This window comes from Oreochromis aureus, linkage group 3 (genome assembly GCF_013358895.1).
Source record: "Oreochromis aureus strain Israel breed Guangdong linkage group 3, ZZ_aureus, whole genome shotgun sequence".
Lineage (NCBI taxonomy): Eukaryota > Metazoa > Chordata > Actinopteri > Cichliformes > Cichlidae > Oreochromis > Oreochromis aureus.
The window spans coordinates 62327264-62354799 of NC_052944.1; the positions used below are offsets into that span (position 1 = coordinate 62327264).

At 38.9% G+C, this 27536-nt stretch overlaps 2 protein-coding genes and 1 long non-coding RNA gene across 7 annotated transcripts in view; 2 read left to right on the top strand and 1 right to left on the bottom strand.

Moving 5' to 3' along the window:
• The window catches only part of LOC120437592, a 74641-nt gene extending 72850 nt beyond the window's left edge, over positions 1-1791 (top strand). For all 5 annotated transcript variants that reach the window (XR_005611268.1, XM_039608136.1, XM_039608135.1 and 2 more), the window contains 2 exons: positions 99-446; positions 1075-1791. Coding sequence is in view for 4 of the 5 variants with exons in the window: in XM_039608136.1 (XP_039464070.1) it covers positions 99-446; positions 1075-1232 (506 nt within the window). In the remaining variant the exon portion in view is untranslated. The remainder of the gene's footprint in view (positions 1-98; positions 447-1074) is intronic.
• A 1499-nt stretch (positions 1792-3290) lies between these two features.
• LOC120437464 lies at positions 3291-5656 on the top strand. Its single transcript, XR_005611149.1, has 3 exons — positions 3291-3593; positions 4193-4361; positions 4712-5656. It is a non-coding gene; the product is annotated as an uncharacterized LOC120437464 (long non-coding RNA).
• A 10645-nt stretch (positions 5657-16301) lies between these two features.
• Positions 16302-27536, bottom strand: part of LOC120436235 (zinc finger protein 235-like) — a gene marked incomplete at its 3' end in the record, with an annotated part of 89923 nt that continues 78688 nt past the window's right edge. The window contains exons 2-3 of the mRNA XM_039606876.1: positions 18039-18177; positions 16302-17579 (exon numbers count right to left, since the gene is read on the bottom strand). Of these exons, the coding sequence (XP_039462810.1) occupies positions 16302-17579; positions 18039-18056 (1296 nt within the window). The remainder of the gene's footprint in view (positions 17580-18038; positions 18178-27536) is intronic.

Here is a 27536-nt window from a genome sequence, read left to right on the forward strand (position 1 = left end):
GAGTCCAACGTGTTCTTCTGCATAATGCGTGTCCATGACGTGCAGTATAACGCGCTATTAATGTTTGTTTTTCTCCTCTTTCTTTTTCATTCACACAGAGCTCAGAGTGAGGCCTGGACAAGCTGCCACTCTTCAGTGTTGGGGTCCCAGAGATGCACACATCACCCTGCTGGAGTGGAGCAGACCTGAGCTCATCTCACAGGGTTATGTGTTCTTCTTCCAAGACCAGCGCTCATACGAGAACTACCAGCACGAGTCCTTTAAACGCCGAGTGCAGCTGAGAGACTCATCCATGATGGATGGAGATGTTACTGTGATTGTGAGGAACGTCAGGGTCAGTGATACGGGAATATACAAGTGTGAGATTACAACCAGCAGCACCAGAAATGACGAGAGAGTCGTCAGCGAGTTCAAGCACTCCATCAACCTCACAGTCACAGACACAGGTGAGTTCGTAGAGGTTGAGCTTACTGCACAGCTGTTTATAAGGGTTGCTGTTCCATGCTCAGAGTGGTCCTCTGTGTATGGTAAAAGCAGTGCCTCATGAAATCCTCACAGCAGGCTCCAACAGTGGGCTCATTTTCCTTCTGCTTCTATGTGATGTGGAAATAGTTTTATCCAATAAGAAGCTTCCTGTTGTGGTGGGTGGATTCTTATACCACACTTGTTTACCTTACAATGTAAAGCACCTTGAGGGTTGTGATTTAAATCTGAATTAAATTAAATATTTCTGCTTGTTTTATGCATTTATTTTTGAAAGGTTCTGCACATGATAGACATCCAACAGTTTGAAAAAGAAAACAAAAGTGACACACTGATGAATGGTCTTTTTCTGCTTCTGTTAACGGATAAAAGTTGTATGAAACATCAGCACAGAGATGCTACCCTGCAGTTATTAACCAAACGGCTGCAGACACATTCACTACTTACTTTTCTGACATCCAGCTCACTGCCAGCAGCTTTGACATCACCTCTACCGAATGTTACAGATATTTGAAAGTGTAAAACAAGAGCTATTTTCAGTCTGCCTGGTACCAGAGTCCTCAAACCTTTGTTTTGTTTTTTGCTCTGCAGGTTTCACAGAAGGAGAGTCCAAAGAAAGAGGACACAAGGATGGAGGAGACAAGAATCTATCTTTTTTTAATTTTGTGTTAATTCTGTCATGCGGACTCCTTGGTGTTATGGTTATTGTTACTGTAGCTGTAAATATCTACAGGAAAAAAAGTTTCTAAAGCTATGTGTATCATCATAGTATCATCTGTATGTAGCATTTCTCTTCTCTGATCCTGTAATCACAGTTACAACTTACAACAATGTCATGTTAGCAAGCAGACGATACTAACAAAGTTGCTGTGGATATCAGAGTCACAATATTTTATTAACACCTAAGAAAATTATATTAGCACTAACCTCACAAATGTGCTTCTGGAAGAATGGTCAAAATTCCCAACACACTCGTAAACCCTGATATGAATATCTATCTATCTATCTATCTAGCGTGGGATAGACCCGCTCGCCTCGCAAGCAATCGAGCTGTTATTACCGTTGACAAAGCGCAGGTACACAGCTGCCATAACCCCCACTGTACACTGACCTCATTTACTGAGGTTATATTTACCGGGTTTTTATTTCCTGATGTTCGTATGTGTCATACCTGTTTCAGTCGCCAAATCTGAATTATAACTAACATTAAAAACATGTTTAAGGAGGAGAGAGAGCAAATAAATCCGATTAACAGCTGATCTTTGGGTTTTTGTTCAGTAATCAGCGTGACCTGTGTATAAACGCATAAAAGAGAAAACGTTGGTGTTTCCGTCATGTAGTAACTGCTGGCTTTAACTGTACAAAGGTTGTTCGACACTATGAAACACATACAGACTTAATGATGTTCGGCTAATATTTTAATTGTGAATATTAATCATGAGGGTAAACGACCCTGTACACCACGGAGCGAGGTCAGCATATCCACGATATCTTCAGCTCTCTGAGTTAACACACAGTTTCACAGCTGACTAATCTAACAGTCATCTACGAATAATTCATGGGTCATATCTATATGATTTTACTGAAAACCATCCTTATTACTACCAACTATTCCAGAGACGTGAAAGTCTACAGTATAAAGAAAAGAAAAGAACTGTCTGAGTGGTTAACTGAAGTTAACTTGGATAAATTATAGTTAAGGAGTATCACAGATAACGCCCATGTGAGCTTTGTGACTGTTCACCACTGCACTGAAATCAGTAGGCTATTACTGAAATACACGTGCTATATCATAAACTACGATATAAATAGGGAGGTCCTATTAACATGTTTAGTTTTAAAGGACACCTTCCTGCCTTTAGTCTCATTCATGAGCAGTATTAGTTTTCTTCTAACATCCAGAAGTCTGCACGATGTGTTTCATAGTTTGTAACAAGCCTTTGACAGTTAAACATAACATGACTGGGGAAAAAAAAAAATCACACAAATTATATGTTAACCTCATTTATTTTTAGTTAAGTAAAATCTAAAAATTCTAACAGATAGCTGGTGCTTAGAATACAGTTGAATAACTACTAAAAAACAGATGATGTAATATTTCTGTCCAGGTTGCAGTCTTCATGATGAACATGCTGTTGCAAACTCTGCTCCTCTCGGTGGAAATGCGCCTTCTCTTTCCTCTTTGTATAAAAACATTTTAAAAGTCAGTTTAATCTTAAAATTCACTGTTAAATCCAAAACACACCAGATAAAGAAAAGCGAATAGTTCAGTCTAACACATGTGCCAGTGAACCATTAAACTTCAGTAAAACTCTGCAGTTATGAAACGTAACTTTAACCTCAGCCAAACCGATTTGCTCAGTTGTAAATAAAACAGCGAAGTAAACGTGACCCGACAGACAAAACCTGAGTGAATTAAGTCCAGCGTTTAACCACTGAGAGCTAAAACTCAGGTGAGGTTTCAAAGCTGTGTGGCGGTGATTGGACATCAGCCGCTGATAAAGTGGGTTCGCCTATAAAGTGCTCTGTTGGGAAACCAGCTCCAGCAGCTCTGCGCTCGGGGGAAAAAAAAATACTTATCTTGTGCAGAAAAATGCGCCGACATTGCGTTATATCGAGCAAAGTTAAACTGTGACTATCACCAGGTAACGTGGGCGTGTTTCTTGAATTAGCAGCAGGTATTAAACAGCTGACAGGTGAGGAAGAGGACGCATGCAGGTAAACTGAGGGCCTGTTGAGCTGATCGCTGGTGTCCTGAGAAACATGTCAGCTCGTTCTTTATGTTACAGAAGCACAGACACACAAGACCAGGCGGAAAGAGACGATCGTTCGGTGAAAATGAGAATCTGCAAATGCAACATGTGGAACACGGAGAGTGGAATATGTAAACAAACCGGTTAACGTAACCCCCCCCCCCAAAAAAAACCAAACAGTTAAGCTGGAACACCGGGGCTGTGGAGAAGGGTCTGGCTGCAGCCATTGTGGAGCTCCACAGTAACCGGAAACACGTGACCTCCACAGTAGCCGGAAACACGTGACCTCCACAGTAGGCAGAAATACGTTCCTGCGTGGATCATCGACTGTGGAAATCTTGCAAGTGGATTGTAAAGGTTGGGACGGAGTCTTTCATGTATAAATTTGCCGTTAATAATTATATAATTTTAGGAATCATCTAGTTTGCTTACACTGATTATGTTGGCACTTTGTTAGCGTTACAACAACGGTCATACCTCCGAACTATCTAAACTTTAGTAAGGAATGTGTGTACTTTTGACACCTCTGGTTAGCATTTAGTGGTCAGTTTCAAACGTATTTATTTTTTGCTTGTTATTGAACTACTTTTCACTATCTGTAACATCAATGCACATTGTTCCATTTACTGCATATTGCACTTTATTCATGTCTCTCATTCCACCTGCAAAAACATTGTAAAGGTCGTCACAAAGAGGTTTATATATGTATAAATACTAATATTCTCTATTCCATTCTGTTCTGCTTTTTTATTGCCCAGATTTTAGTTAGCCTTTGTTAAATTGTCTGTTATATGTCAATAGATACGTATGTCACAAATAAAAGTGTTTTGTAAATTATGTTTTTGTAAAGAATTTTCTCCACAAATCTCTTACATGCTAACTGTAATGTCTTATTTCTGCTAAAACCTGAACTTAAATGTGTATATGGTGTTTATCTGTTTTTCTCTCTGTTTTAGATGCTCATATCAATTTGGAGTTCTGCCTCCAAGCCAGAATTGCAGGAATGCACAACATGTTGCAGAAGACTCTTTCACTGCCCTCTGTGCCCCACTTTCAGCCCTACTGTCAAGGCAAAGATTGAGGAGCATATAAATGGACACATTAAAAATGCTTTGCCTTTCAAAGGTATGTTGGTATTAAATATACCTCATAGTTAAAGTTATAAATATGCTCTTCATTTCAGCACTTCTACAGTCTCTTTGTTGACTTAAAAGTTGCTTTTCACATTGTACAGTTCAGTGCATTCATCAGCGAGAGAAAAAAGCGTGTTTTCATTAAATATTTTTTTTTTTTCCTGTTCACCACATTTCCTGACAGCTCTTGTGATCCATACCATTTTGCTTTCATTATTGAGGATGGCTTGGATATTTTTGTTAATATGTACAATCCGATTGTTAGATAAACTGATTGCATTCTATACAACTACCTTTAAATTACATGTTGTTGTTTGTTTTGTTTTTTTCTCTCTCTTACAGACAAAATGATATACCGGTGCACTTTCACTGCCCTGTCTGTAACATGACAGTAATACAGCGTGGGGATATGGCAAGGCAATTTTTCTCATGTCATCATTCAGGACTGCTCCCCACTGAACTCTCCGAGGAGCCCCATCTCCCTCTCGATGTCTTGTCTCCAGTATCTAAACCATTTTCTGAATCTTTGGTAGAACATTCATGTGCTCTACCCTCTGTGCTAAATGAAACTGTGGCTTGTGGAAAGTCCTTGAAAATGAAACCCCCTCACTGTGGTCTTAGTCTTCTTAAAAAAAACTTCAAGGCTCACATGATGAGGAGGCATTCAAACAGATCAATAGATGTTTGCCTGGCTTGTCATCTGCAGTGTTTTTGTGTAGAGGGACTTCTTCCTCTTTGTTTTTCAGTTTGCAGAGGACATGGAGCTCTTTTTAAAAGCTTGTGCTGATGAGCAGGGACTATGGGTCAATGCGATGTTTGACATTTAATGGACAGATGAAGGCACTGGCTGTTTGTTTGTGTTTTTTATGTGTTGTTGTTTGTTTTTCAGTGTACAGAATTCCAGTTAAACGTGTTATTAAATATCCACTTGTTTCCATGTCCATACTTATAGTAAAAAAATTAAGTGTAAATGCAACAGCATTGTTTATACTTGTAACTTCAGAGTAAAAAGCTTATTGTTGATATTAACATTAATATATTACCCTGTAATCAATAATATTTTTATACATTTTACGCATCAACCCTCTGGGCTCTATCCTGGCCATTTGTGGCCACTTGACTTCTCTTTTTGTTTTGTTTTTTTGACGACTACACTGCAGTGGACCAAAAGAATGACATAGGTTTGATCTTAAGGATCTAATACTTGTGTGTGTTTGTGCATGACATTGCAATGCAAATATGTATTTGCAAGATAGACTGAAATAAATAATGACGCATCAAATATTACACAGACTGCAGTGAATTTTTGTTGATACTGGCTACTGAGATTTGAGTTTCCCAGTCAAACTCCTATTAGGGACCGCTCCTGTACAGGAGACACTGGACTAGATTGATTGACAATGGTCTACAGCAATCAGAACGCACAACACGATGTACTGTAAAAAAAAAAAAAATCAGCGAAACAGCGAGTGTGGCGAAAGGTGCGCCGCATTATAGCGAGGGACCACTGTACACTTTTGGCCACGAACAATTTAGGGGATGGTGAATTTTTTTGAACAAACCCAGAGTGTTAAAAAAACCCCCACTTAAAACCATTTTTATTTCTCAGCAGCATCAATAGTAGCAAAAACGCAATTTAGTTTTCGCTGTCAAAGTCGATTTAACTGAAGTTACGTGTTTCCGGCGACTGTGGAGGTCATGTGTATCCGGTTACTGTGGAGCTCCACAGTGGCTGCAGCCAGATGCTCTTGTGGAAAAGTGATTGTCTGCCAAAAAGTGATTGCTCATATTTACACTGCTATAAGTAACTTGTTGGGCTATAATAGTTAATATATATATATATATATATATATATATATATATATATATATAATATATATAATAGTAAAAGATGTCTACATTGGTACAATAACGGTAACAGAATAAAATACGTTCCCAACGTGACTTACTGGTTCTATGAACGCACACTTGCCCGCCTTAGTCCGATTCAACTCAAGTCCATAACTTGCCTGCAGCAGCGTTACTCTCCAACTACACTTTTAATTGCCACGGCAAGGAGAGAACGGGTGAGCACTCTGATTGGCTGTTGGCCCCTGGGGGAATCAAGCTCCTCCCATGCAGGTAACGCATGCCCTGGCCAGAGGACTTTTTAACATCTGTAGTGGAAATTCCTTTTGTTTGACCAACCAAACATCCCACAATTAAAAATCCACAAGCCACTGCTGCACTGAGATAATATTTCGTACGCAGGCAAAAGAAGTCCACTGTCCAAACTTGAATGTTGCATTTTTATGGTTTATTCATCCAGTTTGGCAATAACAAGATCCATTTTTGTTACTTCCTGCTGCTTCTCCTGCTCTGGTAAAAAACCATAGGCCCACCCCAGTGCATGCTGGTCCTATACCACTTTATTTATAGAAACAAAATGGCCCTGCAGGTATTACTGACTATATTAAAAAAAGGTAACACCAAACAAACAAAACATTGAAACAAATATTACCCTACAAATAAACTTGTAAATAAACCCCAAAATATAAGTAAACTAACAACAAACTTTAACAAATTTCAAAATAATAAAAATAAAGAACAAATAGCTCCAACACTCTGGCCCCTAATTGTGCATACAATCACAATTACCTTAAAGTCCCAAAAGGAGGAGCTTTTCCCTTAAGCACGTCCTTAATCTTCGTTGCTGATTTTCTTCAAGATGAGGCTTCCAGTAGCAAAATAAGTTTTGCCACTGGCCTTTCCAAAACACTAGTCTTTGTTTGTAGTCTCACAGAACGCACCAAGCCTTTTACATACTGGTTTACACTTAAGACTTTCGCCAGAGGTAGGTACTCAGAAAGCCAGAACAACTCTGCCATGTACTGTACCTGTTTCCACCTTTTCCTGACATGAAGATCACTTGGATCAAACAGTCCTGGTGGTAAAACTGGTTTGTTTTTCAGCAACAACAAGTGATTGGGTGTCAGTGCTTCAAGATCATTTGAGTCATCTGAAACTCTAGTAATGGGTCTGTCATTCAATATAGCTTCAACCTCACAGAAGACTGTTTGGAGTCCTTCATCATCCAAAACTTGCTCTTTGAGAACTGAGGCTAAAATACTCTTTATTGAACGAATGAGGCGCTCCCACACACCGCCTTGGTGAGAGGCTGCTGGGATGCTAAAGTTCCATTTCATGCCATCCTGAACAAAAGCCTTTTGAAATTTGGCATGGTTCAGCTCAGTCAAACTTTCTTTCAACTCTCGATTCGCCCCAATAAAATTTGTAGCATTATCAGACCTGATGGTTGAAACTGGGCCTCGTCTACAGATGAACCTCCGCACAGCATTTATACAGGAGTCTGTATCAAGTGTACATGCAATCTCCAGATGTACTGCACGACTGGTCAAACAAGTAAAAAGAACTCCATGCCTTTTAAGGAGACTTCGTCCTCTTTTAACACTTATAGGTCCAAAATAATAAATGTATAAGAAAATATCATCAGGATATTTTTATTATCTGTGAAGATCAATTTGTTATAAAGTCACATGAGAATCAAACATTAAAAACCTATAATAATTGATACATCGTTACGTTTATATATCGATTGTTATGTAGCCCACATGTATTATCACAGCAGGGCTGACCAGCTGTACTTCCAAATGTGCTGTTGGGTGTCTTCGTGTGATCTGCATTTTGTTGAAGCAATTGGCCTGAAAGATTTGACACATTCACGGGGCTTCATCCCACCATCACTACCTCATGCTACCGGTAGTCAGACTGAGCCTAGCAAATGAAAAAAAATGGTGAAAAAACTGTCAAAAGAGGAGAAGAGAAAAAAATCTGAGTGCATCCTGATTATACTAATGTCATATCTCTTCTAAATTCCCACAGGTTTTTGTGTTGCTTACACTGAACCAGAATGAGGTTTGTGTTGCATTACAAACTGTACACTTGCTCAACAGAGGAGACACTAGCTTTACTGACAGAATTGTGATAGTGGAATTGGTGAAAGCAGTGAAGTTACAGGAGTCTGCCTGCTCGGACTACAAGACTACAGTTTTTACCAACAACCACAACACTGCAAACAGAAGCTGTCCTACAGTTTCACAGGTACATACATGCAATCAGTAGCGGTTTTAGATACGGGCGACACGGGCGGTTGCCCGGGGCGGCATCGTGGTGGGGGGCGGCATCACGGGCATCGGCAAAAAAAAAAAAAAAAAAAATATGCTGCCCCGACATCATCCCAGCGCATATTGGGGATGGCATAGGTACCGATCGGTTTTCCTTCGCCCATTTGCTGGAGTAAGGGCGCCCTCCGTTTGCGAGGTGCGCCTGCTGCTTGCGGCACAGGGAGGAGAGGGCGGGGCGGCGGGGGATTCTCTGACCGGCTGGAGCAGCATCTAATAACCAACTAGCAAAATAAAACAAAATAAAAACAAACCAACAAACACGAAAACACCAGACATCATGATACAGACTTATAATTTGCACCGATGTTTTTTCGAAATTCTATACACGAAAAGTGAGCGCGAGAGCCCTCGGTGCGCCTGCGCGCTGCTGAAGTCAAAGTAAACTTTATTGTCACCTCCGCTACATACAGTCCAGTATATAGAGAGACGAGACGACGAGGCTCCAGTTAGCAGTGCAAGTAAACAAACAATAAATATAAGAAGAGTAAGAAAATAAATATACACTTTAGGACTAGGGGTAAAGGGATCAATAACAATTTAAAATTTATAATTGATGATTTAAAGTCTCACACACAACCCGTCGAAAGGGGAGGGGCCCTGCTGCTTCCAAATAGAGCACATTTCATTTATAATGTTGTAAATCCAAGCCCATTATGTATTCATGATTTGAATCCTGGGTTGTGTGAAATCTCAGAAATGCACCTTAGACAAAGTGAATCTGTGAACTAAGGTGTAGGTCTATTAGGTTATGTTGTGGTGATCCTCGAGTTGAGGGATTTGTGTTCATACTGGAGTGCAAAATTAAAACCAATGGAAGATGGACAAGAAAAGTTCAAAGCCATCAGGTGCTCAGTTTAGAAAAAAGAGAAAAGGAGGAGAAACGAGCAAAAGATACAGATAAGCAGATGTGTCATTGGATAATGGCAGGTCATCCTGAAACAATCAGAATCAGAATACTTTATTAATCCCTAAGGAAATGATGTGGATTACAGTTGCTCCAAGAAGAAATGGTAAAAATAGTAACAGTAACAGACTAAACTCCAAACAATACATTATGTTACAGTTTTTAATATTAATTAGTCATTGTTGATTTGTCTTGTTCTCATTGTATGATGAATTATGATGGCTGTTTGGTAGCCGTTTGCATACTATGCATACTCTCTCTCTCTCTTCATATGTGTGTGTGTGTGTGTGGGGGGGGGGGGGCAAACAGGCTAAGACCGCCACTGCATGCACTCTGCACTGGTCACTTCATTTTTATTAGTATTTAAGTAAAAATAAAAACCCTTACAGGTGATATTTAGTCTGTTAACATTTTTTACTTTGTTTTTAAGTATATTTTATAAATATTTTGTTTTTTTACTATTTTCTACTGTACTATTCTGCTGAGTGACTGTTTTCTGTTCGTTGAATACATTTCATTGTAATGTAGACCCTGTGCTTACTTGCATATGACAAATAAAACTGAAACTGAACTGAGAATTGGTCTGTGGCTTTCTGTCAGATTCGGGGGCTTCGGTGCTGGTTTTTGTCGCCATTTTCCCCTTTATCAGGTTTCAAAATGGCGCTTTTGATTTTTGTGAAAGAGACACTCTCATGACTCATTGAGTGATGCTGTTAACCAGCAAATATGAGGTATGCAGTCTGACAATGTCACGTGAACCCTGGCTGAGCAGGTATTATTTTAGTATCTGTTACCAGGTAGTATTACCTAAAGGAAAACCCTGGCGAACCATTGCAAGTTGATTCGAGTAGGTAACAGTAACAACATTAACTACCAAAGTAATAAAATTAACAACATTTAGAACAACAATAGTAGCAATAATAACAACAATGTTAACAATAACTGTAACAGCCATGGTAATAAAAATAGTAAAAGTGACACTGTAACAAAAAAAACATAATTAACAACAACAATAACACCCAAAATCCACTGTTAATATCTGAGACTGCAGCTGTTTTCAAAGATGAGCTCTTCAGGCACAAACATGCAGGCTGACGTCTGTTGACTCTTCTTTAGGTAAGAAAACAAGCTTCATTTTTGAATCTCAAATGTTTCAGAGGTGTATTCAGTGAATGTATGACTTTGCACTTCATCCTGAGCTTTACATTCAAACTGGTCCAGTGCAGCTGTACAACTGTAAACACACACAGAATATGATTAAATAAATAATATATAATATATAGAGGAGCGCAGGGATGTGTTTAGCAGCCAGTTGGACATCACTGGTCAGACTGGTTACACTGTGGTGTAGGTGTGTGGGTCAGCTTCAGTGAGGAGTAGATGACCGCTGGCTCTGATGGAAGATCTGAACACAAACACACAGATTGGAGGAAGTTTAGATAAACATGAGAAAAAAAAACTGCACCGGCTCTGTTTGTTGATATCCACAAAACTGTCTTACACAAATATCAATAAATTAATCTCAGAATTCTAACAATTAATATTGAAATATATAAATATGTCCTAGTAGTAGTCAGATCTTTTATTTTTGAATGACAGAACTCTGATGCTTTGCTATATTATAAGCTCTATATTATATTATAAGCCTCTGTTTCATGAGTCCTTCCATCGTACGTCATCGTCAACCTTCTGCTGGACCATCTCTAATTCGCAATAAAATTAATCATTATTTGAAGATATACTAAGAGGCATTAACTGTGTAGCATATACTGGTTCGTTTTTACAGTAAGAAAAATGGGATTTTTTTAGGCTAGGTTTTAAGACACTCATGTTCAAACATGAATTTCTTAAAATGTGTGAAAACATGCTACAAGCTGATCATTTAAAATACACATGATTGTATCGTTAAAAGTATTTGATATATGAAGCTAACATTTCACAACAAGCAGAAAATTATGTAAAACTTTGATGATCACAGATGAAATGACTGTCTCAGCTTTATAATAGCGCCGTTCCAGTCTTACTGACCAATCAGAGCTTTTCACACCACTTTCAAATTAATACCACATTTTTTTCTTTCTATATTTACTTCATATACTTTTAGACTCACGCGCAAACCAAGATTCTTCTCCAGCAGCTGTGTGTATTTTGTGTTTAATCTCTTCATATCTTTGTAGTGAGCCTGTCAGGCTTGTGGATCATGTAATCACCTTCATGTGCTGCTGCAGGCTGAGAACTAAGATTTATTATTTGATTAAGGATTGGACCTTTTATTTTCGCAAAGGGGGGGGGGGGGTGTTGCAGCGAGCATGAAAGAGGAGCAGCTCTACCTCTCTGTCTGCAGTTTGTCTTGATGGGGATCTGTGCATAGTTGATGTCAGATGTTCTGTGCACTGAAGAATAAACTGCCGCTGGATCGCTCTCTGCAAAACATGATAAAGTCATGTGACTGACCCAGAACTCGTGTTTTAGGGTGAGAAAAGGTTTAACATTCCAGGAATACCAGCGGCAAATGTGAGGCCACAGCACAGCCTGTCTTTAACATGCAGCAACCTTAACACCTCTGCTCGGTTTAGCTCTCAAAACAGGAAACCTAATGACCACAGAGCTGCTCACTTGGCACAATGATGTAACAGTCTTACACAATGCATCATGTAAAATAAGCACTTTGCAAACCTGTGAAAGTAAAACTTTTTTTTAATTATACTTGACCTGACTAGTATGTGACAGGAGTTATATGAAGTGCTGCACCAAAGATTATTATAACCTGCAAATATTCAAAGCTACACTAGTATAGTCCAAGAATAAAAACATGGAGCTGCTTTAATGTGAGAATTACAAGAAGGGATTTCATTGTTTCTGGCTCTGGTTCAACATCCCTAATGCAGGAGATTTTTAACAGTGGACTGAAATCTTTGTGCATTATGTGCAAGCAATTTTCAGTCCAGACAAAGAAACTGATCAACCTGACCTGATGAAAAACCAGGGGATGAACCTGCAGTCCATGCTAAAGGAACCTGAACCAAAATGCATGAAACACATGTTCTAAACCCTCAGCCATGCACCTCACAGAGCCTCATGTGGAAGCACGAGAGGATTATCGCTCTGCTGTACCTCTCATCATCTTTGACCCATTTCCATCATCTGCTGATGTTCTTCTCACTGATGAAGAGGTGGCAGCTGTCACAGCATCACTCACTGCAAAATCAAATGCAAAGATTTTCCATTAATAGCAGAACTTTAAATGCTGCTGATTCAGCAAGATTAATATTTATATGAAGGCGAAACGTGTTTAAAATGAAAAGCGAAGGAAAACCTGCAGTCAGAAACACTTTTTAAATTTTATTCTATCTTTTCTTTCAAAAAACAGGAAACTGGACTGAACCGCTCACATCAGCTTTCTTTGACCACAACTCTCACATATAACATCTCACTTCACACACACTGGAAAAACTAACCAAACTGTGTACAGTGTACAAATGTATATATTCAAATATGACATTAATCATAAAATGCTATTGTAGAAATTGATGCACAAATACAGCATGTAGCTTAGTCATAATAAGTCATAATTAAATCTCAGTTAAAAATGTAAATGGTCTGTGGCTCAAACTGGTCCTCACAGAGACAGATGTGTGGAAATAACATGCAGCATGTGGCAGCTTTTAAGCGATTGTCTTTGCTCTGTTTCCACTTAGATGATGTTAGTGTGAGCTGTGACTGACTGAGATGTGAGCTGTAGAAATTAGGCTCAAAGTGCCAAAAACACAAAAATGGAGATTATAATTTACTGATTTTTTAAGGTGATTTGTTTAAAAAAAACAACGGTTTGATGTGTCAACATGAAGTGTGAGCAGAATGTGTCTCACCTCCAGTTTTTCTCTGGATGCATCGTCTCAGCACTAGTAGCAGTATGACCAGCAGCAGCAACCCAGTTATGGAGAGAACAGACACCATCACAGAGAGAGGAGGAGAGGAAAAGGGGAGGAAAGGGAGGCAGTGGAGGCTGATGGAGGAGGAGAGGTGGGAGAACCTGGAATTAAATAGAAACTGAATTTCCTGGAGGAACCTACCTGAGGGATTAATAAAGTTCTATCAATCTAGCAAAAGAGTTCCAGACTTTATATTAAGAGGTTTTGGAGTTTCATCAAACTTTATAACTTTTCAGTAAAAAAAAAAGAGGGAAGAGGTGAAGAGGTTAGTTATGTGTTTTCTGTAGACTAGTCCCTGAATACTAGTTAATGATTTTAATATCAGCAGAAAGGAGCAGAGTCTTGAACATAAAGTGATTTAAATGTTTAAATTCTAATAAAAACCTACTTAAAAATAATAGGACTAAAGGGTGGATGATATAAAACGCGACCATCGATCTTTGCTTTTTAATGAGGCTTTCTTGGTCCTGTGACACACGATGAGCACATGGCTACCAGCAGCTCGATTTCTTGAAGGAAATAATGTAAAAAGTAAATTAATATGTTAAGTTGTTACCTACAGACAGTTTGCAAATCTGTTTAACTTGGAGAGAAAATGTTGTCCTTTTCCTAACATCCTGTCTTTAATGGTGAATGTTCATAATAAATATCAAATATTTATTATGAAATAATATTTTTGTTCTCATTTCAGAGTTTTTAATGAGCTGCAGGAACCCTGTGCTGTGTGAGTGGAGAACAGCCAAGTCGCCTCCTCTGATAAACCTCCACATGTACCACTGAAAACAGTTAAATTAGTTTGAATCTGAAATCAGGGCTCAAACTACTTGTTCTGAGACCATTTCTTAATTTTTCACACCAAACTGTTTAATCAGACAAACTTTACACAGAGTTCATCAAATACAACTAACGCTTTAACATTATCAGGATTTCATAATACAAACTTCAAATCAACAGGAAGACAGCCGCAGAACATGTGGATCAAAATGAATTCATTAAAAAAACAACATGTGGACTTCAAGGATACAGTAAATACACTAAAGTGAAAGGAGGAGCCAAAAATTGAAGGAATTTGAATTAAGTAAAAGTCACCTGTGATCTTTAAAATGGTCCTGATGTGTGCTGCTGTTTATAACTTTCAACATTTCTTTGCTGCCACTGTGAAAATGAATGTGTTCTTTGCCTAATTAAATAAAGGTTACACTGACTCACTGCTTCATCTTCTGGTACAAACTGGCATTACATGGAAGTACAGCCCAAAACCAGTTTAGATTGAGTTTCTTTTTTCTGGACATAAAGTCACAGCAGGTGTTGTTTCAAAGCTGGTGGACAGATTTAGTTCATTTTGGAAGTTTTAAAAGCAACTGCTGTGAAAACATTTGCAGTTTTGGGAGAAAAGGATTTAAGAAAAGGGATTACCACAGCAAAAGTTTAAATATGAATGAAGGATTGAAATTTAACTGAGGTAACACATAAAATGAATACAACTACTAAACACTACTGTGTCCTAAGGGAACAAAGGTTAAAATGTAACAGGCATAACATTTTAGAGAATTCAAATCCCTCAAAGGAAAAAACATAAACTTGATATGCATATCTATACATGCAGCTTCCTAAACGTAACATTCAGGATTATTCACTGCAGGTCCAGAAATCAGAGCTACCTCATCAGATCCAAGTGTGACATCAGCTGACACTCTTTACAGGAGATTCCATCTGAACTCTGTGGAGCCTGATCTCAAGGTTTTTAAGTCCGACCCTGAAACCAGAAGAGGATCTTTCTCTCTCTTCAGATTCATTGAGATCCAGTGATTTCAGTCCTGCATGATCAGGCTGATGTTTGCACAGAGCAGATAATGAAGTGAATGTTTTTGCACATTGGTAACAGTGAAACAGTTTATTTACAGCGTGGGATCGTTTGTGTTCGGAGTATGGACTGAGATTCCTGAAGCTCTTGTCACACTGGTCACAGCTGAAGTTCACTTCCATGTGTGTACGTTCATGTTTGTTACGATGACCTGATTGTGAGAAGCTTTTGTCACAGTGTCTGCACTTGTATGGTGTCTCTCCTGTGTGGATTCGCTTATGCTTTTTCATTGAGCTCATGTCCAGTGTGCAAAGATGACCCACACTGGTCACAGATGTGCTTTTTGACCCCACTGTGGAAGAGGTCATGTATTTTAATGTACTTGGTGTGTGGAAGCCTCTCCCACATTCTTTGCAGTAGATCATTTTGTCTCCAGTGTGTCTACGTTGATGTAGTTTTTGGTCCCGTTGATGATTGGAAGGTTTTCTACAAAGGTCACAGAGAAACTCTTTCCCACCACCACAGTGACGACAGGGTTGAGAACTGGATCCATGTGCTTTGCTCCACTTCTAAACAAAGACAGTGTAAGTTTTTAATCTGAACGTCGCCTGAAATAAAGAGCATCTCTGCCAACGTCTGTTTACATTACAACACTCAGCTTACTGAGAGAAAATGATTCTTCATTTTTCCAAACAGTTCATTCAGTATAACTCCATAAGTTTACTGATCAGACTTGTTCCAAACAATCAGGTTAAAATTACAAGATAAAAATCAATACATCCTCACAGTAACTGCACTTGTAGAGTTACTTTCTGGTGTGGATCTGTTGGTGTTTTTTCAGCTGATGCGGATATTGAAAAGACTTTCCACACAGGCCACAGCTGTAAGGTTTAACTCCACTGTGGATGAGTTGGTGAGTTTTTAAGTGTCCAGCCAGGGTAAAAGACTTTCCACACAGGTCACAGTTGTACGCTTTAACTCCACTGTGGATGAGTTGGTGAGTTTTTAAGTGTCCAGCCAGGGTAAAAGACTTTCCACACAAGTCACAGCTGTAAGGTTTAACTCCACTGTGGAAGAGTTGGTGTGTTTTTAGGCTTCCAGCCTGGGTAAAAGACTTTCCACACAAGTCACAGCTGTAAGGTTTAACTCCACTGTGGAAGAGTTGGTGTGTTTTTAGGCTTCCAGCCTGGGTAAAAGACTTTCCACACAAGTCACAGCTGTAAGGTTTAACTCCACTGTGGAAGAGTTGGTGTGTTTTTAGGCTTCCAGCCTGGGTAAAAGACTTTCCACACAAGTCACAGTTGTACGCTTTAACTCCACTGTGGATGAGTTGGTGAGTTTTTAAGTTTCCAGCCTGGGTAAAAGACTTTCCACACAACTCACAGCTGTAAGGTTTAACTCCACTGTGGATGACTTGGTGTGTTTTTAAGCTCCCAGTCTGGATAAAAGACTTTCCACACAGGTCACAGCTGTACGCTTTAAATCCACTGTGGATGACTTGGTGTGTTTTTAGGTGTCCAGCCTGGGTAAAAGACTTTCCACACAAGTCACAACTGTACGCTTTAACTCCACTGTGGATGACTTGGTGTGTTTTCAGGCTTTGGGCCAGAGTAAAAGACTTTCCACACAGGTCACAGTTGTACGCTTTAACTCCACTGTGGATGACTTGGTGTTTATTTAGGCCTTGAGCCGAGGTAAAATCCTTCCCACACAAGTCACAACTGTAAGCTTTAACTCCACTGTGCATGACTTGGTGTGTTTTCAGGCTTTGAGCCAGGGTAAAAGACTTTCCACACAAGTCACAACTGTATGCTTTAACTCCACTGTGGATGACTTGGTGTGTTTTCAGGCTTTGAGCCAGGGTAAAAGACTTTCCACACAAGTCACAGCTGTAAGGTTTAACTCCACTGTGGATGAGTTGGTGAGTTTTTAAGCTTCCAGCCTGGGTAAAAGACTTTCCACACAACTCACAGCTGTACGCTTTAAATCCACTGTGGATGACTTGGTGTGTTTTTAGGTGTCCAGCCTGGGTAAAAGACTTTCCACACAAGTCACAACTGTATGCTTTAACTCCACTGTGGATGACTTGGTGTGTTTTCAGGCTTTGAGCCAGAGTAAAAGACTTTCCACACAAGTCACAACTGAACGCTTTAACTCCACTGTGCATTACTTGGTGTCTTTTTAAGGTTTCAGCCCGGTTAAAAGAGTTTCCACACAAGTCACAGCTGAACGGTCGCTCTCCAGTGTGGATGACCTGATGTTGTTTTAGTAAACCCTTCCCAGTAAAACCCTTCCCACACTCGTCACAGGTGTATGTTTTCTCTCCCTTTCTTCTGTGAGGTTTGTCGGCCTCCTGAGAGCGCTGACTTCTCGCTCCATGTTGGTCCTGCAGTGACAGAGATACAAACAGAGGCAGTGAGTGAAATGCAGTCGTGGAACAAACTGAAACTCCCTCCATTAGTGGAATCAAACATGTCAACAAAAACACATTGTAGGTGTGTTACCACCACCTTCTGGTGATAGTATCACATTACAATGATGTGCTACAATGAGAGTTGTAATGAAAATGACATTATTGAAGAAATATTGATCTCAGTAGAGAAACTCTTTTACTTCAGAAAAGTTTTTGAATTCAACTGATGATATTGTTGTTTCAATGTGTGTAGAGAAAATATGATCTTTGTATTTTCTTGCAACTTCTGTGGTTTTTGGTTGTGAATGTAGATTCTGTATATATGGAGCAGCCCAGGGTAGAAAAGATAAAGCTGCTGTTAATGGGTTTTTAAAAAACCAACCAGCTGTACACACAGTTTGAATAACAGTGTAACTGTGATGTTTTTCTCACCTTTTGTGTTGAAGTCATTGTTTCCTCTGTAGTGGCTGAGCTGAGTCCAAATGGCTGAAATTGTTCCTCTGCTGCACCACCACTCTTCTCCTCCTGTTACTCAGCTGGGACACAAAAAGTATACATGTGTATTTTATCCCTGACAAAAAGAAGCAGATCAAATAAACATGACTAAACTCCTCAGTGACAACAATACCTATGAAGCTTCAAGGTGAAACGACAGAAGCAACTACAAAAACAAAGTCATCAGTTGCCTACAAGAACTTGAAAGGGAAAAAATCACTGACCCCCCTGCATTTCACCGCCTTTACCCAGGGGATGCTACACCCTGTATATATGGACTTCATAGATCCACAAAGACGGAGTCCCAATCAGTTTCAATGGTAGCAGTATAAACTCAGCCAGAATTCTGTATTTCGATGTGTGTGGCTATTGTGGTTCTCCATATGGTGGTACAAATAGAGGACATAGAGGAAGTGGCACACATCACCAGGGGGTACATGTTGAAGGTGTTAACAACACACAGTGTGGTTAGCTAGGTTAACTCACAAGCAGAATTTAGCTGTGCCTGACTACAATAGAGACTTTCTTCTTTAGATGTTTCTGAAACAAGAAGGTGTAGTAAACAGAGATTTGTTTCAGAAAAAGGGGTAATGTAATTAAAACAACATACATAAGCACAGAATGTTTTAATCCTACTAACACATACACACATATGCAATGAAGCTCATGAATACCAGATGGTATTTTAAGCCTGTGTTTCTGATTTTATCATCTTGTTCGGCTCACTTAGTAAGATGAGAAACGATATATGAACTAGTGGACTAATATTATATTAGGAAAGATGATTGAATGATAGCAGGGGTGAACAGAATGCAGCAGAGGGTTTAAATGAGTGAGACTAACAGATTCTTAGGTTGTTCCTGATGATCAGATAAATGATGAGTTTAAAATCCAGTGAAGGAACGAAGAAATAAAAGAGGTCAAAGATTTTAAGTTTTTAGGAATAATTGTTGATTTACGTCTTAAATTGGACAAGCATGTAAAAAAAATTGCTAAGACGGTCAAGGCTAATCTATAATAATAATAATAATGGATTGCATTTATATAGTGCTTTTCGTTACCCTCAAAGCGCTTTACAATACCACTCTCACATTCATACACTGGTGGAGGCAAGCTACAGTTGTAGCCACAGTTGCCCTGGGGCAGACTGACAGAAGCGAGGCTGCCATATCGTGCCATCGGCCCCTCTGGCCATCACCAGTAGGTAGGCAGTAGGTGAAGTGTCTTGCCCAAGGACACAACGACCGAGACTGTCCGAGCCGGGGCTCGAACTGGCAACCTTCCAATTACAAGACGAACACCCAACTCTTGAGCCACAATCGCCCGATCTGAGTTGTTTTAAGTTAATTCGGCACTATATACCTGCTTCAGCGGCTCAGTTATTTATGCATTTGTCACGTTCCTGGGTCTTTGGACCCAGGGTTTTGAGTTCTAGTTCATTGTTGATGTTTATGGTATATGTTTAAGTTCTTTAGGTCAGCGAAGTTCATTTGGTTATTAGATTTCCCTTTTATTTTCTTCCCCTGTATTTAAGTTTCCCTCACCCTTTGTGTTTCATGCTGCGAGTCTTATGTTACCAAGTTTGTATTGTCATGTCTGCGTCTCATGTTTCCTGTTTTATTTTGAAGGTCTGTGTCCTATGTCAAATCTGTTCGATGGCATCATTTAGGGCTGCACAATTAAATGCTAGAAAATCGCGATCTCAATTCATACTTATGTGCGATCTCATTTCCAAATGACAACGATGTAAGAAAAGAAAAAAAAAAGGAAAAAAAAGATGACGATTGTACCGCATTTTGATCCGGGACATAATCTGCATGAAAACAAGCGCTCACTCCTCCTGCTCAACAAATGACAAGGGCGGAGCCTTATACCACGTGATACAGAAGCCAGCTGGCAGGGAAAAAACAACGGAGAGCACGTGAGAGAAACTGCCGGAGGGGAGAAAACACAATGAGTGCAGAGGAAAAGCTCGCTGATGGCGGTGAGAATGACAACCCCACTGTAACATTAATTCCAAGAAAAGGTTTTCGTTCCTCCATGTGGAAGTGTTTTGGTTTCAAAGAAAACGATGAGAGTCAAAAATATATCATTTGCAAGCTGTGTTTTGCCATAGTAGCAGCACCGCAAGCTAACACTACGAATTTGTATAACCACCTTAAACGTCACCATAAAGTGCAATATGACGAAGCTGTAAAGGCCAAGAAAGTGACAGGAGAAAATCACTCCCGGTCAACCACCCAAACATCAATAACGGGAACCTTATACAGCACTTCCCCATACCCGTCAAACTCCCCCAGGCACAAAGAAAATACAGAGGCTATCACATATCACCTGGCTAAAGATATGGCTCCCATCAACACTGTGCAAAACGAAGGATTTAGGAAAATGATCAACACCCTAAACAAACACTACACAGTGCCGTCCTGCAACTATTTTTCAAATGTTGCACTACCTGCTCTATACACGCAGTGTCGGGCAAGGGTGGAGACGGAATTACAAGCAGTACAACATTTCACGGCAACGACAGACTTATGGTCCAGCCGAACTAAGAATTATTTTGTTAATAATTGTGGTTTACATTTTAAGAAACATAGCTATTACCTACCTCTCTAAATAGATACATCCAGAGACAAGATAGTAATCGTATTACTAGAAGCATTGTGAACGGAAACTGCAAGATATCATATCGCAGATCTAAATTTGGTCAATCGTCATTTTCCATAAAGGCTTGCAATCTGTGGAACACACTTCCGACCAAAATTAAATTGATTACAGACATCAGATCCTTTCCATTGAAGGTTAAAGTTTGATTAAAGGGAAATCAGAGATGTAGTCATTTTAACTAATAATTTTATTTTTATTTATTGTCTATTAATTGTAGTTGTATTTACAATGTATTTTGGCTTTATGAAAATGTATGTTTTATGGTAAAATGTATTTATTTTGATTGTAAGCCCAACAAGCGACAATTGTTGAAAATTAGCAATAGCTCTAAACTTATGTGCGTTACATCAGTTTCATGTTTTGTATGTGGACTATGTCAAACTGCACTGTCCCTTTTAAATAAATACATTCAAATTCAAATGTGTGGGAGAGGCTTTACCATGACATACACCTGGTTACATGGGAAGAAACTTATTATCTAATAGGACATTAGGGTTGTGTGAATGTGTGTGTGGCTGGTGGATGAATGTTTTGGGGATTTATTTGGTGGCTAGATTTTTTTTTTTTTTACCAAGTGGAACCTGTCAATAAGTTTTGGTTTGATTTATCAGTTTAAGGAGACGCAGTATGCTTTGGCAAGTCCTAAAACTAGACTTTCGTATTTTTATATTTTGTAGTATTTTCTTTTCTTTTTTCTTTTCACGTTTGAGGAGTGCACTGAGAGTTTTGTTTGAGAATCTGCTGTCCGTTAAGCAGACCTGCATGATTGGAACTAAAAGTGCTATACAACAGTGTTGTTGGAAAATGATCGTAAAGTGAGCTTCTTCACATTACAATGGGGACTGACTGGACTGATAATGGGGACAAATGGTTCACTGACTTGACAGTGATACGCAGATTTCACCTACTCCAAGCAGACATGGAAAGGGTGGATGTATGTATGTTTTTTCAGGAGCAGGAAGATGACAGCGACATCCTAGGGTCGCAGTAGCTTGTGAGCCATGCAGACTTAATCTTGCAGTTGTTAATTTCTGTGTGTATTTACCAGCGCTGTGTTATTCATGTTGTAGTGCCACATTTCTTTTCTTATAAATCATATCACATTAGTAATAGTAATATTATTCCCTCCCTTTAGTGTTCACCAGTTGTATGCATGCATGTAGAATGTTATCACAAGTGGGCCCCATGTTATTGCACCTTCACAGTGGACCCATCGTAAACTGGAAGATCTCCAGACATCCTGCTTTAAGGGAGGTGACGGGTGGTCATAACGTTTCTTAGCGTGGGAGAAGGTCAAGGATGAGCTGGACTGAAGCTTTAGGTATGCATGATGTGCTGTGGAATGTTCTTTGTTTGAGAGTGTCTGTGATGGTGTATATAAGATATAAGGGTGGCGGCCGAATTTCCGAGATGATCCTTGTGTTGGCTGGCATGTTTCCATTCAAATTGTAATGTGTTTATTAAAGCCACTTCAAATCCAGCTCACGGGGTGTGTTGCAGCTAATTTTGAAAATTTCCATAAAAATGCGACGTTGTCAAGCAGGATTCCTCAGGTGAGTTGTGCTAAATCACCGGCACGCGATGTCTGGCCATCCTGAGGGAAAATTGCCTCAGTCCCATCATTCTTTTGTTTTCAAAAGGGGGGATCGCGACATATGCTTCAGCAACTCAGACATGACATGAATAACAATTAAGTTCAACATCCAGGCATCCATGAAAAAAGAATTTATTAAATTTAACGGAGATAGAAGTTAGCAGGAAATGAGCAAAAAGTTAGCTTGCTGGTTTCGCTAGTTACCTAAACATGATGTATCATGTTCGGACTGAGAGATTTCTGGAAAAAAATAAAACGTACAGCTCTGCTATCACTTCCAACATAAATGAAGACAAAACAATACACAACAGTGAACTTTGTAGGGTTACTGAAGTTGGGCTAGCTGGTATATTATGCTGTGCTAGTGATCGCTAGCGATACAGCTATGTTAGCATAACAAAGCATATCACATTGAGGCTGGAGGATGAACGCCAACTTTTTTTTTACTCGATAAAAGTTACCGATGTTTTTTTTTGACAAATGCAATCGCATGGAAATACGCTGTAAATGAACCAAACTTCAGTAGGGGAGAACAACTGAGATAATCCATTCACAATACGAGGTTAGTCACTAATGTACGATAAGATAACCTTTATTAGTCCCACACATCGGAAATTTGTTTTGTTACAGCAGAAAGTGGACAGTGCAAAGTTAGCATAACATAGGGAATGTTGTATTTCCTAAAAATAGATCCGAAAGGCAGCATGTACATGGAGAACAGAGTTGGACCCAAAACAGACCCCTGTGGCACACCACAACACACAGGGGTGGAGGAAGAGAAAAAGACCTCTCTGACACGGCACCATTTTAAACCATGATAAAACCATGGTAAAACCGTGCCTTTTAGACCAACGACGTGTTCAAGTCTCGATAAAAGAATGCTGTAATCAACTGTGTCAAAGGCAGCAGTCAATTCTAAAAGGACTAAAACAACAGAGCAACCTGAGTTGACAGTTAAAAGAAGATCATTAAAAACTTGTAAAAGCACAGTCTCAGTACTGTGAAGAGATTTAAAACCAGACTGGAACACTTCACAAATGCCATGAGTGTCTAAAAAGGTCTGAAGTTGCTTGAAAACAACCTTTTCCAAAGTTTTGGACTTAAGAGAGTTTAGAAATTGGCCTGAAGTTAGAAACTACATTTGGATCAAGAATTTTCTTCTTAGTAATGGGTTGCACAACAGCATGTTTAAAAAACAGCTGGTAGACAACCTGTTGACAATGAAGTATTTAATAAAAATAAAATACTAGGTCCAATGGCATGAAGAGTTTCTTTAAGGAGGCGAGAAGGAAGAATGTCTTGTGGGGAATTGGACGGTCTTAAGTGATCAATTACTTCCTTCAGTGCAGAAAAGGTCAAAGGCTCAAACTGCTGAAAAACAGCCGAGCATTTACAAGGTGGATCTAGGTCTAACACTGCCTGGAAATACAGTGTTCATAAGGTTGAGATTTTTTTAATGAAGTGATTCAAAAAGTTTTCACAAAGTGCAAAGGAAGCCTCCATAGGAACAGTGGCACAGGGGTTAATCACAGAATTAAAAATATTAAAAAGAACTCAGGGCTTATGAAAGTTGGTAGAAATTACACCGGATAGGAAAGCAGATTTTGCAGCTTTAACAGTTTTTTGATATTTTGTTAAGCAGTCACGCAGGATGCCCAAAGACACCTGGAGCTTGTTTTCTTTCCATTTTCTCTCTGCACGTCGACATTCACGTCTGAGAGTGTGCACTGTAAAATATAACTTGTTGTTTCAACTTAAAAATATCAGGTACAGGGCTGCCTTAAAATTTTAAGTTAAGTCAAGAAATAGAGTTTGTTCTTATAACACAACCAATTGTTATCTTAATGAAAAATCACATGTTGTCTAAACTTTCGTCTTAGTTTAGTTGACTGAGATTTGTTAGTCAGTTCAACTCCTTTAATTGTCATTTTTACTTGGGAAAACCCTTTCAGCTAAATTAAAATAATCTATTGTTTAAACTCTTGTCCTAGTTCAGTTGACTTGGGTTTTTTAGTTAATTCAAATACTTTAGTAGTTCTTTTAACTTAGGAATCTATTTTAGCTTAACTAACATAATCTGTTAGCTAAGTTGATTTAAGTTTATTAATTAACTGAGCTCCTTAAGGTAGCTGAGTGAACTTGTAAATCAGTTTCATTTTAATTATCAGAGTTGATTGACTGGATGTAAAGAAAAATGTGTATTAAACATCTTAAGTTTTTTTGTTGTTCTTTTTAGCTTTCTAACATCCATTTCAGCAAAACTACCTGTTAGGTTTATCTTAGATCTCAGGTTTAAATATCTACATTCCTTTAAATTAATTTTCTGTTGTTTACAGAAAAAAAAATTAAACCCCACAGATTCCATTAAAGTGTATCTGATCATTTCATACAGAAAGTTTGTTTTAAGAACATGACAAGACAATTACTAATGAGCACCCAACATTCACCATTTATTGTGCCATCTTAGTCATCTGAGAAACAGAAAAATCAGTGACGTAGCTCATCTTTCTCACAATCCATCAAAACTCAAAGGTTCCTCCCTGTGAAACAATAAATTTGAACTTGGTCTTGAGCCCAGTTTGGGTGAAGATTAAATTCTGACCAATACTCTAGGAGCAGTAGTGATTCTTGTGAAGTAACAACATAAAGTCTGCATTAATGTAATGTATCAACGGGACACTTGCTATTTTAGAAAAGTTATTCTTTACATTTGCAAAATTTTTAAACTTCATTGTGCTCAGTCACACCTGTTAGCATAAAACTTGAAATATTAAAATAGTACAAAACCTTTGATAAGTGACAGTAAAGATCAGTTTATAACAACTAAGACATCAAACTCTTGTATGTGTCTTCGTTTACAATTGCAACAAATTCCACAGAACCAATATCTCTGAAAATGAGTGCATGCTTCTGAAACATTTGATAAGATGGATATTTCAGAAACTTTAGTTTGAGTTTGCTCAATTGCAAAACAAAGGAAAAACTACTGACTTGCATGAGATAAGCATCTGCAGAGTCCACCATTATATTGTTGTTCACATAAGTTTCTTAAACCATGAAACAAATGAGTAATTGTCTAATCTGGAATGTAAAGTGTAGTCATTTGGTGACATACAAAAGTGAGAATGAGAACTTGCAAGAATAAAAAAACAAACAGTAAAATAAAAACTGTCCTTAACACTAAGGCAATTGTATGCTGTGAGCATACAATTACAGTTCTGCATGGCTTTCTGCAAGAGTCTGTTTCTTAGACCATGCACTAGTGAGATGCACTGGCTTCCACCAATGTTCATTAGGATGTTCTGAATGACTTCAAAGATGTCCTTAAGTTCCTTTGGATAGTCTATGTTGAGGGCAAAAAGAAGGCCCATCAGCATGGAAATGGCACTTGAGACATTCCTCAGATTAGACAGGATTACTGCCGCCTCAAGGACAACCAACACATCGATCATGTCTTCTTCTTTCACCATCGCAATGCCAACTTTCATCCTCTTAGAAAACGTGTCTTCAATACCTGTCGGCTATAAAAGGGTTCAAAGACAAAAAAAAAAATTACACAATTACAATTACACAATATCCCTTGTGCTTAACAATTCATGTCTTTCCAAAGAAGAGCCATACTGATGCTTTGGATGATGGTGATTGGCTTTGGGTAACACTTATTAGTTGTTAAAGTTTTTTCAGAATGAGATATGCACCCCCATGTTCCAAATCCATTTCTTGCTTTAAACAAAGACCATGTTCATAAATAACTGAGCATGTCTTCAATTGCAGAATTCAAACAAAATTTTCAATTTAAATGGTAAATGGCCTGTATTTGTATAGCGCTTTACTAGTCCCCTAAGGACTCCAAAGTGCTTTACACATTCAGTCATTCACACACATGGGTGGATGACTGAATCGTGACTCAAGAGTTGACAGTTCGTCTTATAATTGGAAGGTTGCGGTTCGAGCCCGGCTCCGACAGTTTCAGTCGTTGTGTCCTTGGGCAAGACACTTCACCTGTTGCCTACTGGTGGTGGTCAGAGGGCCCGGTGGTGCCAGTGTCCGGCAGCCTCGCCTCTGTCAGTGCCCCCAGGGCGGCTGTGGCTACAATGTAGCTTGCCATCACCAGTGTGTGAATTTAAATCTACTTATGCTAAATATTGGCTGTGCTCTAAACCAAATCTGGCTGAGAATACATGAAATGTGCAAACTGCAGCTACACTACAGGATCAGATTATGGCTCCATAGACAATGCTTCTTTAATCAGTTTATTGATTAAAGTTTATTTTTCCCCTATATTAACAGCATGAAAAAGAGCATATAGACATGGCTGAACAGGTTGCATAATTGGCACTGAATATCAACATCCACCTTTACCCAGCTGCCCAATGACTCTCGGCCAGTAACCTTTAATTGCTTACCCAGTCTACACAGTCTCTTTTCCAGGGTCCAGGACATTTCACCAAAGTATTGCCCCCACAGCTGTAGCAGCCACTGCAGCCCCTTAAATATCCTAATATCTCTGCCATTACAATATACAATGTGAGAAATCAAACGTAAAGCTGAAGTGAACAGTACAGCAGTGAAATGTCAAAGACCCTGGTGAAGACATGAATAAACACAAGACACTAATAATATCAATGCTAGCTTGCCAGTTAGTTTCTCTGAAACCCAGACCAAATCCAGTGTCAAAGATCTTGTAATAATACATTTGGTGAGGAAAAAGTACACATGTTATCATGTGGCATCTATTGTTTCATAGATGCCACATGTTTCATTAAAATCCACTGTGGTGCTGTCATTATTAAATTTACTAAAAGAAACAATGCTAACCTTCACAGGCTTCAAAGTGTGAGGGATCTTCCTTTAGAAAATGAGGTCCTCTGTCCTCTTCCTTTGTGTAGGGCTCTGGTCAAAGAAGTCAAAAAGAAAACAAAAACACTTTTTAAACAGTGTTTATGAAGCATGTAGACAGCTCCAAATTCACAGCTTTTTGATACATAATTCCATCAATATATGATTATCATTGGAGATTTTGAATCAGGCTTATCAGGACATTCAAGTAGAATAGGATATCCAACCTACCACCAATATACATAGATTCTGTAAAAGTTACCACACTAAATGTCCGGTTGTGAAATATGATGACAGACCTTACTTATCAGCTTTCTTTCAATGAGTTCATCAGT